At 54.2% G+C, this 15,971-nt stretch overlaps 2 protein-coding genes across 2 annotated transcripts; one reads left to right on the plus strand and one right to left on the minus strand.

The window, feature by feature from the left end:
- Nucleotides 1–581: 581 nt before the first annotated feature.
- On the minus strand, nucleotides 582–6,564 carry HER10_EVM0010201 (HSF-type DNA-binding protein). Its single transcript, XM_035479669.1, has 7 exons — nucleotides 4,477–6,564; nucleotides 4,391–4,407; nucleotides 4,265–4,337; nucleotides 4,061–4,201; nucleotides 3,133–4,008; nucleotides 2,862–3,060; nucleotides 582–2,798 (listed from the first exon to the last, which is right to left on the minus strand). Exons 1-7 carry the CDS (start codon nucleotides 4,531–4,533, stop codon nucleotides 2,347–2,349), a joined length of 1,815 nt encoding a protein of 604 aa, XP_035328410.1. The 5' UTR covers nucleotides 4,534–6,564; the 3' UTR covers nucleotides 582–2,346.
- A 7,503-nt stretch (nucleotides 6,565–14,067) lies between these two features.
- On the plus strand, nucleotides 14,068–15,930 carry HER10_EVM0009555 (eukaryotic and archaeal DNA primase small subunit). The gene is made up of 4 exons (XM_035479040.1): nucleotides 14,068–14,449; nucleotides 14,500–14,694; nucleotides 14,763–15,209; nucleotides 15,264–15,930. The coding sequence occupies exons 1-4, from the start codon at nucleotides 14,160–14,162 to the stop codon at nucleotides 15,895–15,897; spliced, it is 1,566 nt and encodes a 521-aa protein (XP_035328351.1). The 5' UTR covers nucleotides 14,068–14,159; the 3' UTR covers nucleotides 15,898–15,930.
- The last annotated feature ends 41 nt before the right edge of the window (nucleotides 15,931–15,971 follow it).

Here is a 15,971-nt window from a genome sequence, read left to right on the forward strand (position 1 = left end):
CCGTGCTGTTACTCAAAATCCCGTTTGATTAGAACGCTAGGTTATCCACGCTTGTCTGTTCAATCGGTAAGAAATCGCTATCCAGAAATGGAGACCAGACTAGCCTCGAAACTTCATCCTTCTCCCCGCTAACCGCAAGTCACAAAACCATAATTCGTACCAGCGCAAAGTCTCACGTATCTATCTACCTTATACGAAAGTCACAAACGGAAACTCCCCGTTCTGGTTCCATGTCAAATTTCCTTCAATTCGAGCAACATGCCAAGAACCCGGCGCTACCCTTTCACCCACCTGCTTACCTTGCTCTAGGTCCGTTTCCCTGAATCCCCGTCCTTTCTCGAAGAGTCTTGGTCTCGTCTCATCTCGTTCTGGTCGGGGTTCCGGCTCGCAGCCAAACGAGTAAACCTACCTTACCCTAGCGGCCAAAGGAAATTCAGACGTCAGCAAAGCAGCACCTCGTGGAGTCTGGGCTCATCATAGACCCCGTCATGGGCTGGTCTGGCTGATTCTGGCCAGGACTTTCCATCAACGGGCCTCGGACGCTCAAAAAGCACAAGCCCGCTTACACAAACAAGAGGTCCAGTCTGGCCCATGCTGCCGGCCAGCCAACGAGCGCCAGCCCCCCCTCCCGTCCCGTCCCATCCCAATCCCATCCCATCTTGTCGTCCAAGGTACGATGGGCTGGATGGTACGGATAGAACCTGCAGGAGACATAAACTCTCGTGGCTTCCCACATCAGACGCATCGCTTTCTCTCGCATACCTACCTTTTCCCCCTTCTGTTTCCTCTTTTCAACCTTCTATCGACGTCAAACCCCCAGAAATTGATCGCTGATCGATCATTCTTTTCCCCGCCGCCCCCAACATCCGCCGATCTCCCGGATCATCTCACCAGATGTTGTTCTGAACCTCGCTTCGAGATCCACCCGTGTGATCGCTTTCTCCCACGCGTCGCATCTTCAGAACTTCATAGCCATGATGCGAAATTGATGGAACAACACAGTGGACAGATCGACAACCCCCGTGGAGCTCAGAAAACCCCAACCAGCCCTACGAACCGACGACTTTCACCACCAATGACGACCACCACTACCCCCCGGCCGAATCTCCGGAAACCCGCCCACCCAAAATCACACAAGAAAGAGGAGCAAAGAATTCCAACGGTCACGGTGTGGGCCAGCCGCAGCAGTGAACCGCGGTAACCCTTCAGACGAAACTCATCTGGGCCCTTCGAGGACGGGTGGATTCGCGGGAATACGCAGTTCTGTTGCGGAGGATACGCAGACCCAAAGAAAAGTTCCAGACCGTTCCGGACCTCCTTGGCAGGGACCCCGGCACATCAGACCACCCGGGCGCCACACGGCCGGGCCTAGACCTCGCCCATCGACCATCCCATCCCGTCTGCCCCTCTCCCAACCCATGCGGGGTGTACCGCCGTACCGTACCGTAACTGCAACACCACACACAGACACCACCATCCCCAAGCTTCCCGCCTGCAAACTGCAACTGCGCGCCTATCCCGTACCCGTACCCGCATGGATCGGGAGGGGTCCAGCACCCTTAAGATCTGGCGTGAGCCTGAGTCTGGGCTCCGTCTCTGGCCAAGAGATCTAAGTCTTGGTAGAGGCAGCAGCACCCTCTATATACGGTGGAGGCTTACGGAAGCATCAAGCATCTTACCTATCCATAGGGCACCGTGTTCGCCGCAGCAGGTCCGAGTATCCCGTGCTGACATACAACCAGGGGCGGTGCTACTGCTATCACCAAAAGCATGCCGTCCCGCAACTTTTCGACTCGTCCTTGCTTAATCAACATCACTTTCAAGAGGTCTCTTCACTAGTATGAGCAAAATAGCGAGGTATATTTATGAAGATGGGTAACGTATGCCCCGTGCAGCTGACAGCAGATATCTTTTCAAATTCGCCTTCAACCACCTGGGGTTCAGAAATGCGAACCATGATACTCCACCAACTCCGATCACCAAATCTCTCCTCGCAAGGTCGGATAGTTGTCGCCGACTCTGCCCCATTCGTCCAACCCATGCCGATACCCAATTCGCGACATGTCCTTTCTTGGGACATCATCAGTCGCTCTTCCTGAGGGGTATATGGTCGGAATGCAATATCGACTACTTTGCAACCGTCCTACTCTGTCTGAGATAAGACAGTTGTCATGGGCCAATCCCCGAGCATTCGAGGATGGCAATGCGAATTCACGCGCAAGGGAGGCTTGCGGTCGTCCTCTTCAACTTCATACGATGCTCAGCACCCGCTCGAGGATATCCCGTCATCACACCGTTGTGCACAATGGAAGGAAAAGACTGCTCAGTGGCACCCACGAATCCCGTCTAGGCGTATCCGCCTTGCGGTCCGTATAACCTTTGGCGCTTCTCCGGTCGGTCATCGCCCACAATGTGATCCGGCACACGCATTTGTTGCATCCCAGGAGGCATATTTTGGAACGTCGGGCGCTGAGCGGACGTTGGCGTCATCACCATCTGCGCCGTGTTTGCCATCGGGTAGCCAGTCTCGATGTTTGTCACGTTCGGTGATGGCTGATGCATCTGTGCAGGCGAATGCCATGACGCTGTTGTCGCTGGTGACTGGCCAGGCGTGGAGTCGAACTTGACTTGGGGGTTCATCGGTGGCGCCGTCATGTTATTGGCATGAAGCTGGGCAGCGCCGTGGCCTACGGCGAGCTCGTCTGGTGGCGCGTTCTTGAGGAGGTGCGGCACGTGCTTTCGGAGAATGCGCAGCATGCCGTCCTTGGTAAATGGTTTGGCCAACACATCGTTCAAGCCTGATGAACGTAAAGATTAGTACATGTCGTTTGCATGTACAAGTGATATTTAAAACAACTTACTCCAGTTGAAGTAGTGGCTGATGTCTTCGGGGCGAATATTCGAGGTCATGGCGACAACAGGGACGTCGGGGTGAACCTCGCGAATCAGCTGTGTTGCGGACACACCATCCATCTGCGGCATGACGATATCCATGAAGATGAGATCGAAATGGCCAGATGGAACCTCTTTGCATCTGTTGACGGCGTCGATACCATTTTCCTATCACGAATCAGCATCCCACACTATGGGTATCGCCAGGATTGGCCTGCAAAGCAAAGGTAAGAGACTCACAGCAAGCTCGACAATGCACTCCATCTGGGTCAGGAACTTGGAACCGATTCTCGAACACGTCCTATCATCCTCGACCAAGTACACTCGTGGTTTCTTGTTGCCCCACAGACCCTTATCGTTCGTCGACGGCGGCCGTGCTGGCGCAGCAGCGGCAGGAGCTGGCGTTGCCGGCCCGGGTTCCGGCTTAACGACGGGTGGAGCCTGGAAGTCGTTCATTGGCAAAGAATTCAGCGTGTATGGGATATTGTTGAAGTGATCCTGGGACAATGGGTCGATGCCTACGTTCTCACCTACAGGATAGACGAGGTGGCGCATGTTCATGTGCTCGGGAAGCATAGGTGGCATTCCAGCATTGCCAGGCTGGAACATGAGAGACGATGCGGAATCAGGCGGAGAGCTTTGCGCATACATGCCATTGAGCCTCTCGAGCTCTCGATCGTACCCGCTGTTGGTTGTTACGCTGGAAAGAAGCTCTCTCGCGCGTCGAAGCTCGGGGGGCTGATCGTCCATGGCGCCTCCGTTCATCTGCGGGTTTTGTCCAGGGTACCGTTGTCCCCTCATTCTGTCTTCGGCATGCGACATGAAGTTGAGCATCTCGTGCTGCGACTGTCGCTGGGCGTCGATGATCTTGTGCATGGTGTGGACTTCATGGACAAGCGTCTTGTTGGTCCGCGCCATCTCAGCAACTTGTTCTTGCAGTGCCTGCACCTGCTGTTGTTGCGCGAATAGCGTCTCTTGGAGCAGATTGATGGACTGGTTAGTAGTGAACTGGTCCTCCGTCTGCTGCGTTTTCCTTTGAGCTGGAGCCTTTCGTCTGATATTGTCAAGATTGTCTTTCCTATCAGCACGGAAAGCCGAGTGCTTGAACTCCCACGCCTGCATGCGGTGTCAGCGATATAGGGTCGGCCTACGGTGTTTCGTCCCTTACCTGCTTCCCATAAGGCGATTCGTTGTTTTCGTCGTTGCGACGTAGCTTGTGGAAGTCATACTTGTTAAGCTGTCGGACGAAGCTTGAGAAGTTGCTGTGCTTGAAGTGCTTTGGGAGGATGTCATTGGTGAATTTGTCAGTCTATCAGTAGCAAGTCAGCTTTCCATTCCGTTATTTCACCGCGGTATTTCAAGCTCAGCGCACCTCTAGAATGACGAAAGTGTCACCCTCGTTTCCCCATCTAACAATGTTCGCATAAGCTGGATCCTCCAACATTCTATCGCAACTGTTAGCAGGCTGTTGATAGCCAAAATCGAGGGGTATTCGAACTTGTAGAGTTTGCGAACCTGTGCACAGAAAGTCAGTAAAATATTTACACCATTTCGATAGAGCTCAAATATGGGTTGCGGGCTTACAAAATCGCTCGAGTTGCTGCCACCGCCTTGGGCGGCGACATTATCGGGCTCGGGCATGATGGGCGCCGAGGTCGAGGAAGAGAGATTGATAGACGATGCGCGCCTGTTGCGTCAATCGAGAGGACGCAGACGACGATGAGGAGGTCGCTGAGTCGTTCGATGGGCGATCTCGACAGGACTAAAGGTCGGTTCAAAGCGGTTTCCAAGTTGCTGAACAGGCCAACCGCTGCTTCGGAAAGAATTCTTCGTGTACAAGTCGTTGCAGAACGGATTGAGAGTCTAGACGAGTCCAAGGATTTGGAATAGGAGCGGGCGTGAGGTGAGAATAGGCCAATCTCCACCGAAGCTTTCGTAGCAATGTGACGGTATCCGGATGCGGTCGCCTGGGGGAATGGGGGCTAAAGTAGATAGCAAGGGATCTAAGACAGCAGAGAGTCCTCGATGAGGGATATGCGGCCGAAGTGTATTCAAAAGGCTTTGTTCGGTATAGTGCGCTGAAATCGAGGGAGGGCGCAGTCGTGAGAGACGTTGGAACGGGTCGCCGGCCTCGATTGAGCAGAGGTTGAGGTTTCGCAGAGTCGAAAAGACGAGATCTAGGAAACTGGGAACTGGCGCAGGGCACTAGATGGATGGATGGATGGATGGATGGCAGGCCCCGACGTGGAGCAGGACCTGGCTGGTGCGTCTTTGGTGCTCGTTCTGGTTTTTTGGCGCTGCTGGTACTTCGTACTGCTGGTTCGTACTCGACTGGGACCCGGCCGACGAGGGAGAGGGAGGTACGGGGACGGGGACGGACGGGGGTGTGGGAAGGGGGCAAGGATGAGGGGGTGTGGACGTGTGGTGGACTTGGGTGCGGCGACAGGGAATGGGGGGGGAGCTGGATATGCTTGGTTTTTGACTGCTCTGCTTGCCCTGCTTCTGCGCCTGTCGCCTGCGGCCTGCGTGTGTGTGCGTGTGTGCGTCTGGGGGTCCGAAAGTGGGAGAGATTCAGATGGGAAGAGTCGACTCGGTCGAGAGGTGCAGCGCGGCGGCCACGGTGGGATGGTATTGGGATGCGCGGTGCAGCACCAGTGCGGTGCTGGCTTGACGTGCGAGCGAGATTGCGGTGGTGGTGTTGGGTGTCCACGAGTGATTAGCGCGCTGCCTCATATGCAAGTCGCTGTTCAAAGGGACGGATAGGTTATCCGGTATGGATTGCTATGTGGTGCTGGCGTTCGCGCTCGTGCTGCCGCTGCCACTGCCGCCGCCGTCTTCGATGGCTTGTACTCTTCTTTTCCTATTTCAACCAGCTACCTTATCGCAAGTTAGAAACCCAGAGCGCCATGGAAAAGAGTAAAGACTCGGTCTGAACAATACAAAGAAGCAGTCACTCACTGGGGGCGGCTCGAAAAGATCACGGCGATGAGAGATGCGAGCGAGGTGATGCCCTGGACAAGAGAAAGCCGCGGGAACAGACTGACAGGGGTAGCCCGAGGTGCTAAGGTAGTGTTGAGATTGAGCCTGGCAGGATCCGATATTGAGGTTGATGAAAAAGGGAAGTTTTTGCCTGTGCCAATCCTTTCAACGTCCGCGCACAATGTATCAGAGAGAGAGAGAGAGAGGGCGCCGACTCTTCAGTGCCAACGTGAGTATTCTGTTCCTGATCTGTCTATTTGTTGATTCTTCTCGAGTCTGAGTTTCTGAGTCCTGGGAATGGTGGATGATACCCTCGAGCCAAATGGGTCTAACTGGAGATGTTGGGTGGAGAGAAGAGGCGAGCACGAGGACGGTGACCCTGTGCGTGTGCCCACTGCCCGTACCTTACGGATACCTCGTTCGAGTCGTCCCAGTGGGTATGGGTACCGTAAAAAGAACGGGAACAAGCGGACGAGTTGTCTCAATCTCAATCGGCTGGTCCTGCTGCATTTCCTGCGCGGCGCGGAAGGGAAGGGAGCGCGGGTGCGGTGCGGGCGGCAGGTTCCAGGAGCAGAAAAGCGACCTTGGGCCGTGGGGCGGCGGGCAACGGACGGGGGAGAAGCCTGACGCCTGAAGCCTCCGAATCCTGAGTCTCAAGGGCTGAAGCAGCGCGTGGGAAGCGGGAAATGCGAATGTGGTTTTAGTGCCGTACTGCTGTGTATGCGAATTTGCGACCCGGGAAACCTCATTAAACACGGTAAAAGGACCTTTCGGAGGGGAGAGGGGGGTGGGGGGGCAACTGGCAATCTGGCAGCCCTGGACTGTCAATGGACCCCGGCCCCAGTCGACGAGTCGCAAATTGTCGAATTCGAGGTCCCAGTTCGCGCAGCTCGTGGCCCTTGTGCCAACTGTGGTTGCATTGGAAGTGGTTAAGCTGCGATGGAGACAAGAGACATGCGAATCGTGGATCAGCCCTTGTTCACAGTGTGACAGTGTGTCCTTTTTCTCCGCTCTTGGGATTCGTCCATTTCGGGTCCACAACCGACCCCACACCTGGGACGTCCCCAGTTGCTGCCGGCTGCGCGGGCCCACAGATGATCCGTGTCGGAAACAATGACCTCATACTGTCCTCAGAACATGGCAAGACGCCTGACGGTGTGGCTAGTACGTACCTACGTACCTTGGTGAGCCCTGTATGCACGCTTGTTTTTTTTTTTTTTTCTTCTTTCCCATCCCGGGAGTACCTCAGTACACTAACAGAACAGGCACCGCCAGTGACCACCACCACCACCTCAACTTGCCCTCCTCGTCGCCCGATGGTTCATCAAGCTAATTTCGACATACAGACAACCTCAGTGCTCATAAACAGGTGGTCCAAAGATAGCTACGGCTCGCCACCGACCACACCGAATATTTCGATAGCATCCTCTGACACGTATACGGTCATTGCCACCCGTCCCCTAAGTGCCTCAGGTTGGCATAGGGTATTACCAACTTCGACCTCATCTACCGTCTCCACCACACTCTCACCATCCGCGTCTCTCTGACCGTGTCGTGTGTTGCACCTGTCAGGACTTCCCCGGTTCGACTAGCCGACAAAATTCGGGCTAATAGGCGACATGCAACCCAGACAAGCCAGATTCCGACACTCAATCTTCTCGATAGATCAAAATCATCGGAGCTAGGAGCATGTCTGCCACAGCAGAGTCACTCGTCCCAACTTGCAAGGCACGGTACACGCGCCTTACGTAGACGACATGCACTCACAGAGCTTGTCAGTGCACTTTGCAAAGTCATCTGGCCAAGGTTTGGTCTGACCTGCTGGTCTAGGTATGCAAGCACTGGCAAGCTGCCTACAAGGGGAACTAACTTTTACCACGGGCTGACAATTCATTAGTAGGGGAATGGCACCTTAGCTTTGAACTGCTGCTCTGGACCCTTGCTCTTTGTGTCGTGTTGATCTAAAAACACATCGTATCCTGACTCTCCATCTCCTGCTCTGAACCCTCAAGGCGATCCAGATGAATACCCATTACCTACCTAGCGTGTGAAGACACAGATGCTCGCACGCACACAGTGGTCGTCCCTCACACCACGAGTAGGGAGTCCGAGACAAGGAGGAACTCGGGTTATCCGACGCTGGGGGCCAACTGGCGCTCCAAAAGCAATTCCGGCGGGCAAGCAACCACCAAGTTGCGTGCCACACGGCGCGATGGCTTCTTCTCAAAGACCCTGTCGGCCTGAAAATCTCGTGCTCGAATAAGCCATCTGCTCGGCGACCTCGAAAGACGGACTGGCATCCGAAATATGCAGCAACCAATAGGACACGGCCGGCTGTTTCCGCGACACATGATTCCTGCTGCGCTGTGCGAGTGTCCTGTACAGGAGCAACGAGCGCAGAGACAGCTGCAGAAATTATCTTGTCTTGCTTGTCTCGCCAACTCCTAGGATGCATGCCATCTCAACTCTGGGCGGTAAAGGGTCCTTCCTGTAGTGCGGGGAGAGACGGAGAAACGGTTTGGGAGAACCTCTCGGACAAAGACAAAACTGGAATGAAGACCCTTCATACTGTGCTCCAAGTCAACAGTCGTTGTTCGCCAATCGAGTGGATGCCCGTGTGATGGGCGGTGGATTTGGCAACTTGACCGGCCTACTGCACCACCCGCCCAGCCATCATCCTGAGGACCAAGACAGCAACGATCCGCGATGGCTGCCTCTAGATTGGCCAGCCTTGATTAACTGGATCAGCTCAAGACGTCCTAAACGGGCGTCTGAGTCTTGCCGCGCTGCCACCATCTGACGAGCAGTCCAGGCTGCTTTGACAATAGGTCCTACAATCCGCTGTCCCTTTTCGGCCAATCCTTCCGCCTGAAGACGGTTCGTTCTCGCCAGTGTATTTCGAACATTAATGACCACTGCGGTCTAGAGATCACAGCATCTTTCAGACACACGATAACGAGATACCAAGTTGACCTCGCCAACTACAAACCAATGACGCCGGTAACTGATACGCAAAGCTGTGTTTTACACTTTCGGTCCTGTCCCCTTCAATTTCTCGACAGTGTAACGCAGTCTGCCCATCTTGAAGCAGCATCTCGCTGATCCTAATATGTCGTCCGGGGTAACCTTTCTCTGCTTTCTAGAAGGCATTGCGTAAAGGGCGTCGCAGCGCAAGCCTGCCTCGTCAGCGCGTGCAACATAGGGCAGACCAGACTCGTGCACTGACAGCAGCCGAAACCCGGCCTTCTGGGACCGCGCTTCGGTTTGAACCGACTACCTAAAAACATCCCTCGCCAAAGGAAGCTTAGATACTGCCTGTACGAATAGTTCAGACGGGCACACGGCATCGTGCTTTCCAGCCGTACCTTGCGGTGCATTCCCCTCCATCTGGCCCATGCAAGGGGTCCCAGCGAAGGACGTGTCGGCCGATTGGACTGCTTAGTCCCCGGAATACTTCAGCGTACGGACACAAATAATTGAATTGGCTCAGCGGTCCCAGGCCGATTCCGAAACGGACAGCATTCCATCCGGCGCCAAGATCGGCAAACCAAGAAGTTGGACGGAGCCACGGCGTCGCCAAGGGTTCAACGTCGCCAAACGGACAACTAGGATGCTGTCAAAGCATGCGGCCGGCGGAGGTGACGCAGCTCGCGCCGAACTTGCCCTTCTCAGGTTGCCAACTAAAATGAAAGTACAGGAAGCTTTCAATCAACCTTGAAGCCATCATCATCAACATCATCATCATGGGCGTCCGAGCGGCAACATGGCCAAATATGGCACACTTGCTGATGGAGGCTGAAGTTTAGCAGACAACTCCAAGCCGGCCTGTCCCATCTACACAGCGACGCTAGCCCCATTATGACGCAACTGAGGGGACGCTGCCAGTTCTGCACGGGTCACACCATCCACACCGTGACCTTGGCGCCCAGGACCAGGATCCATGAGATCTCCCGACCGATGGAAGAGGGAAAATGATGAGGCGGGACGGTAAGATTTTTCACAGCGTCAGGTGAGGGAGGTCACCGTCAAACCCCTTGGCCCAATCCACTGTCCGCCACTGGTGCTGGGGGGTTTGGCCCCAATTGGCGAAACGATGCGGATTCCTACCACGACGTACGATGCAAATTGTAGAGCAGTACGGAGTATCCAGGGGACCAGCAGCACGTTTTGACGGCACGACGGCTGCCCGCTTCACCGCAAACACCTACTCTGTTCGAACACTGTGCAGCCAACCACAGAGTCGGATATTTCCCGGCTGCCTCTCACTCTTGCTGTACGGTACCGCACTTCTAGCTGAAGGGTCTCAGACCGAGCAGTGCGAGCCTGAGATCATCCTCTCCTTGTCGCACGTCTCCATTCGTTAGATGCCTGCGGCAGGGGTTACGAGCAGGGGATCGACATTGGCGTTTCCGAAAACACTCTACACCCGCCGGATCCGAAGTCTAACACACACTCGAACACCCGTTACAGCCGCCAGCTGCTGGTTGGTGATCGCGTCTCGAGGCGCAGAGAGCCGCTGGCGCGGTGAGCCTCCAACCGCATCCGATGTTTCTGAAGATACAGATGCCCGCTAAGCCGAGGACACCAGCAACGTTCCCGCAATGGCCAGTAAATTCATGTTTTTCTGATGAATTGTAATACTATTACAAGGTGAGACGACCCTAGGACATTCAAGATGGGCTTGGATCCATCTATTCAGATTACCTTTCCACGTCTTCGTCCAAAACCGGGTCAGTTCTTGAACAAGTAGTCAGCAATGGGCTCAGACAACATGTTTCTCGAGACACCGGACGGCACATGCTGGACACGTCCTCTTCCTCTTCAGGGACCATCTAGCGGCCCTCAGGATTATTGATCTGAATCCCTCTCCAGTCGATCATCCCATCCGCCAGACCCAAGTGCCTGGGACGAGATCGAATCAGGCCATATCGCCGAGCTCTACGAGTGCAGGGAGATTGGGTTCGAAGACATCGTGGCCGAGCATTCCACGGCGGGGGACCAGGCGCCGAGACACAATGTCTCGAGCTAGAGGGCGGGCAAGCGCCCGGCTCCGCGTTGCTGATGGCTTTTGCTCCCGTCCTGCCAGCCGGATGTAGCGCCGTAGACCAGCAGGTGCCGGCCATGGCCTCCTCCCTTGAACCCTTTCAAGCCCTATCGCGTGGCATGTGTGGTATATATCGCCCGGGTGGAAGTCCACCAATCATCTCTGGCCCTTCTTCCAGATTGGCCTGTTTTTTTCGAGACAGTGATTGACTGGACAACTTGAATACTGAAGACCCTTTTTGATTCCACATCACTGGCATGGAGGCGAGGTTCACACATCGGCATCTTGTCGAGAACTACCCGGCGATCGCCAGCCAAAAGGCATATTCTTCACGCTCCTGTCAATTATACAGGAGGGAGATCCCTTTGAAACGTAAGCCAGACCTGTCTGAGGTGAGCTTGAAGCACTGCGGGCGTTGCCATTTCGAAATAGCTGGGAAAAGTCTGCACACCAACCAGCCAATGAGATTCAACTTCGGGCGAGATGCCGTTCCAAGGGTCGAAATCATCAGAAACTTGAATCTATTGGTTGTTTGGTATCCCAGTTCTGGAGGCTCCCGGTCAAGTCATCTCGTCGCTGGAGAGCTTCCCACTGCTTACTGGAGGGATAGAGCATCCGGCGCGGGACACCTGATGCCTGAAGATCTGCCAGCAAGGTCATTATCACTCGAGGCTGAGATTTTCCGGCACGGGGCTACTGAGTCCATATGGGGGGAACCCAAGAGCCTGCAATGTTGCCGACTTAATGGGATCACGCTTGGAGTTCAAGGTGAATCACGGCAATGATTTTGAACTTCATCATCCCCTCTACCGGACCCTCGCGCTGAGGATGTTGGTATGTTTGCTCTCTGTGGTGTAGATGGCTTTCCCCTGTGTGAGCAAAGGCGGCGATATCTAGGTGAGAGCGATAGTTGCGTCCTCCATGTAAGGTAGACTTGCAAGGACAGACCACAACTTGACCCTGCTTTATGAGCACGAGAAGCCAGCGGCTGATCAACCCCGATCATATCTCGTAGCATATGCGGCAGACCAGCTTGTGGGACCCGAGGTTTTCAGATAGCTTCACGGCCAACTATTATGGGACGAGGAGAGCTCGATGAAGCAAGTCGAGTAGAGGGCACTCTGACGTCGATGTTGACCATGATCGCTCCTAGCCCTCCGTGTTACACGGGTACTGATTGATCTTTGTCACCGACATGGAGTTTTTGCTAGTTGAGCGCGCTCTGCTGGCGTACCTTTTCACTTTCTCGTCATTATATTGACGAGACTTCAAGTCTCCCTTCTGGACCTCCATTTTACTTCTCAAGTCGACGGTAAAACGAGCGTGCCTTTCCGTAGACTTTGAACACATATGGAACTGGTGTTGTTTTTCGTGGCCACTGGCCTCCACCTGGAATTTATCTCAAGCTGCCAGCATCCTTCCACATCACCAAGTCTCACGTTCACTCTTCCTGTGTCTGTTCACAAAGGGTTGAAAGCGATGGATCATGAAACACGTCCTGGGAAATTTTGCAACGGCAGCTTCTCGTCAAAGTCATGCTCCGATGATATCCTAGTAAGAAACCGATTTCTTTGCACCGTTGATGTTACAAACCTCCATTGAAGGAAGTACCAAACATCTGTACTTACTCAAGAGACCCAACGGTATGAGGTATGGGGCTTTATGCCTTCTATCCGGCGTCTGCAGCATTAATATATGACCCACGAGTGGACTGACTAAACTCAGTCATCTGGACTAACGTCGCACTCTCGATCATGGAATGAAAAGACACGTGATCACCTCGACCAAGTAAGCACCTCGTGGTCGAGTATACATGGGGTTGGCTATTAGTACTAGATCCGATACCGTGCGATGTATTCCCACAACCACCTGTGAGGCTTTTCCAGAAATGAGGATCCAACTAGAAAAGTGCTTGGTGTCACGGCCTCTGGTTCAGTCTTTCATGGATTTGTAGTGAGCTCTGACGCCGAAGTTGCCGCTGAAGTCAGTCGGCAAGTGAGGGTTATTGGAATTATATGCTGAAGCGGAGGGATAGCCTGAAATAACCCCCCATGGAATTTGTCAAAGGCTCTCACTAAATGTCTTTCTTGCCATATGATGGAGCTGTCGATCGTGGAACGAGGTAGCTTGGTGAAGGTCTTAAGGTTCCATGAAAACCGTCAAACCGTCAATAGGGATGAGATTGCGGCAATCTGAAATTAAATGGGTAGGCTGAGTAAAGCACAGGGACTGCCTAGGATGTTGAGGGATAGAGGGACTAAATCAAGCCGAAAAATTTAGGAAACAGGCTCACCAAAGCGTTGTCATTGAAGGGAAGCACGGTAGCATCAAGAGATGAATCCAGAGCGAGTGTCTGAGACTGTTGACGACCTTTGCTTTGGAGAAAGCTTTGCAAACGAGTTTCTGACGTGGAAAGAGCAGGCGTGGCGCGCCTTCAGGTGAATGTATCCAGGTCCCCGGACGCGCCTGCCGTTGTATCCCAGACGACCTTATGTATACCTCCTCAACACTGTTCCTGTCACCAGCACCCATCCGGTCAGTTGGCCGGGTGGTTTACACCCTGACGCAGGGAAGCTAAAACAAATACTCCAATGAAGCCGTGCTGGCCTGAGGGGCGCGCTGTTCGAATCTGGGCAGGGGCGTGAAGAAAGTTACAAGTGATCACCGGCCTCCCGTTCTTTCCTTTTGCCTATTTGGATCTTGTTATTGACCTTTCATGGTACAATACACATGGTATAACGGTTAGAATAGACATGGATATTTATATGAGCTACAAGTATCAGTGGAATGAGACGGATTGTAGATAGCTACACTCAAGGTAGAGGCACCACTCCTCTCATTTAAGGTATGGTGAACTGCGTCTAAATGAGGCTATGGTGGTCAAACATTGGGCACCACCTTAGACTGGAAAATCATATTTCTTCCTGGAGATATAAGCCAACAACGGAATTTGACCCGAAGTGTCAAAAATACTGGCATTGATTATCTAGGCAAGATAAAGTCAGGAGAGAAGACGGAAGGAAGGAGGTGAAGTCGGGATCGTTCCGCCAATGACTAAGCCATTCAGCAGGGGACGGGGCCCATCCCAGCTCTTTACGCGAGAAAACGCGTCCCCGACGCGCCCCTGTCCAGCAACGCCCGCCCGCAAAGTTGCCCCGGCAAATTGCCCACCAAGACAAAGTGACCGATACTAGCAGAGCGATACTTGAAGTTGTCACCTTCACCCACCCTCACAGACATAGCGATGCCTCATTCCGTGTCACCAGAAGCAAACTCACCGCAGACCACCGCCATGACCGACGACGCAATGGCCGATTCCACCGTTCCCGAAGATGTCGCTCAGGTAACGGATGGCGACGTAGCGATGGAGGGGGCCGAGGCGCCTGCGCCTGCGCCGGCCGCCGAAGAGAAGAGCGAGGTCAAGCTGGACGACCTGTTTGCAGACGCCGACTCAGACGATGAATTCCCCAGTTCAAGACCACAAGACGCCCCCTCATCCAGTCCAGATGGGGTCTTGACGCCCCCTTCTCCAACGTGGGTTGTCTGACATGGAATGGAGGGGCAGTTGCTAATACCAGGTGTAGAGATGTCGCAGACCTCAAGGCTTCAGATCCCGAGGTGATGCGCAGTTTTTATCAGCGTCTATTCCCTTGGAGATACCTCTTCCAATGGCTGAATCACAGCCCATCACCGACCAACGACTTTGGCCATCGAGAATTCGCTTTCACGCTACAGAACGACGCATACCTACGATACCAGTCCTTTGCAAGCCACGATCTGTGAGTCTACTATGACCTTTCTAGTTCACTCCTGGGAGTACGACAGCAACTAACCCCTCACGCCTCAGCCTGCGAAAAGACGTTCTTCGCCTCATGCCCTCCCGTTTCGAAATCGGCCCCGTCTACACCACGAACCCGCGCGACCGCAAGACCCTCCGTAACGCCAGCGCATTCAAGCCGCTCGCCAAAGAGCTATGCTTTGATATCGATTTGACAGATTACGACGACATCAGAACGTGCTGCGACAAGGCCAACATCTGCAACAAGTGCTGGCAATTCATCACTATGGCGATCAAGGTCGTCGACGTTGCGCTGCGGGACGACTTTGGATTCAAGCACATAATGTGGGTGTACTCTGGTCGAAGAGGTGCTCACGCGTGGGTGTGCGACAAGAAGGCGCGGACGATGGGCGACCAGATGCGTAGATCTATCGCGGGGTACTTGGAGGTCCTCAAGGGTGGCGCGCAGAGCGGAAAGAAGGTCAATTTGTGGCGGCCGCTGCATCCCCATGTTTCGTGAGTGATATCCTATTCTTGGGCATGGTGAGTGACTGACTAACATGGCCATAGACGGAGTCTGGATACCCTCAAATCACACTTCCAAGAAGACGTCCTCGAGGCGCAAGACCCCTGGGCCTCCAACGAGCGCGCGGAGCGTCTGCTCCAGCTCCTCCCGGACAGGGACCTCAACGAATCCCTTCGCAAGAAGTGGGACGCGGCGCCGGGTCGGTCATCCATTGCTAAGTGGGCCGACATCGACACCGTGGCCAAGAGCGGTGCGAGCAAGAAGCTCGACGCCAAGGCGCTGCTCGAGGCCAAGCAGGATATTGTGCTCGAGTACACGTACCCGCGCCTCGATATCGAGGTCAGCAAGAAGCTGAACCATTTGCTCAAATCGCCCTTTGTTGTCCACCCCGGTACCGGCAGAGTGTGCGTGCCGATCGACACCAAGAGGCTCGAGGACTTTGACCCGCTGGCCGTGCCTACAGTGCAGAGCCTGTTGGCGGAGATTGATGCGTGGAAGGGTGGCGACGTAGACGATGCCGAGGGGGGCGGGTCGCAGCAGAAGAGCGTGCAGGATTGGGAGAAGACGAGCCTGAAGCCGTACGTGGAACAGTTCCGGTCGTTTGTGATTGGTTTGATGAAGGATGAGAGAGACGTCAAGGTCAAGAGGGAAAGGGAGGAGGACAGCATGGAATTTTGAAAGCAAATCGACACGACTTTTGTATGATTGGGGGCCTTTGGTTAATGGGTTGGTGTTTGTGGTCTGTTTTGTCC

The sequence above is a fragment of the Colletotrichum scovillei genome (assembly GCF_011075155.1).
Source record: "Colletotrichum scovillei strain TJNH1 chromosome Unknown Contig00010, whole genome shotgun sequence".
In the NCBI taxonomy this organism is placed as follows: Eukaryota; Fungi; Ascomycota; class Sordariomycetes; order Glomerellales; family Glomerellaceae; genus Colletotrichum; species Colletotrichum scovillei.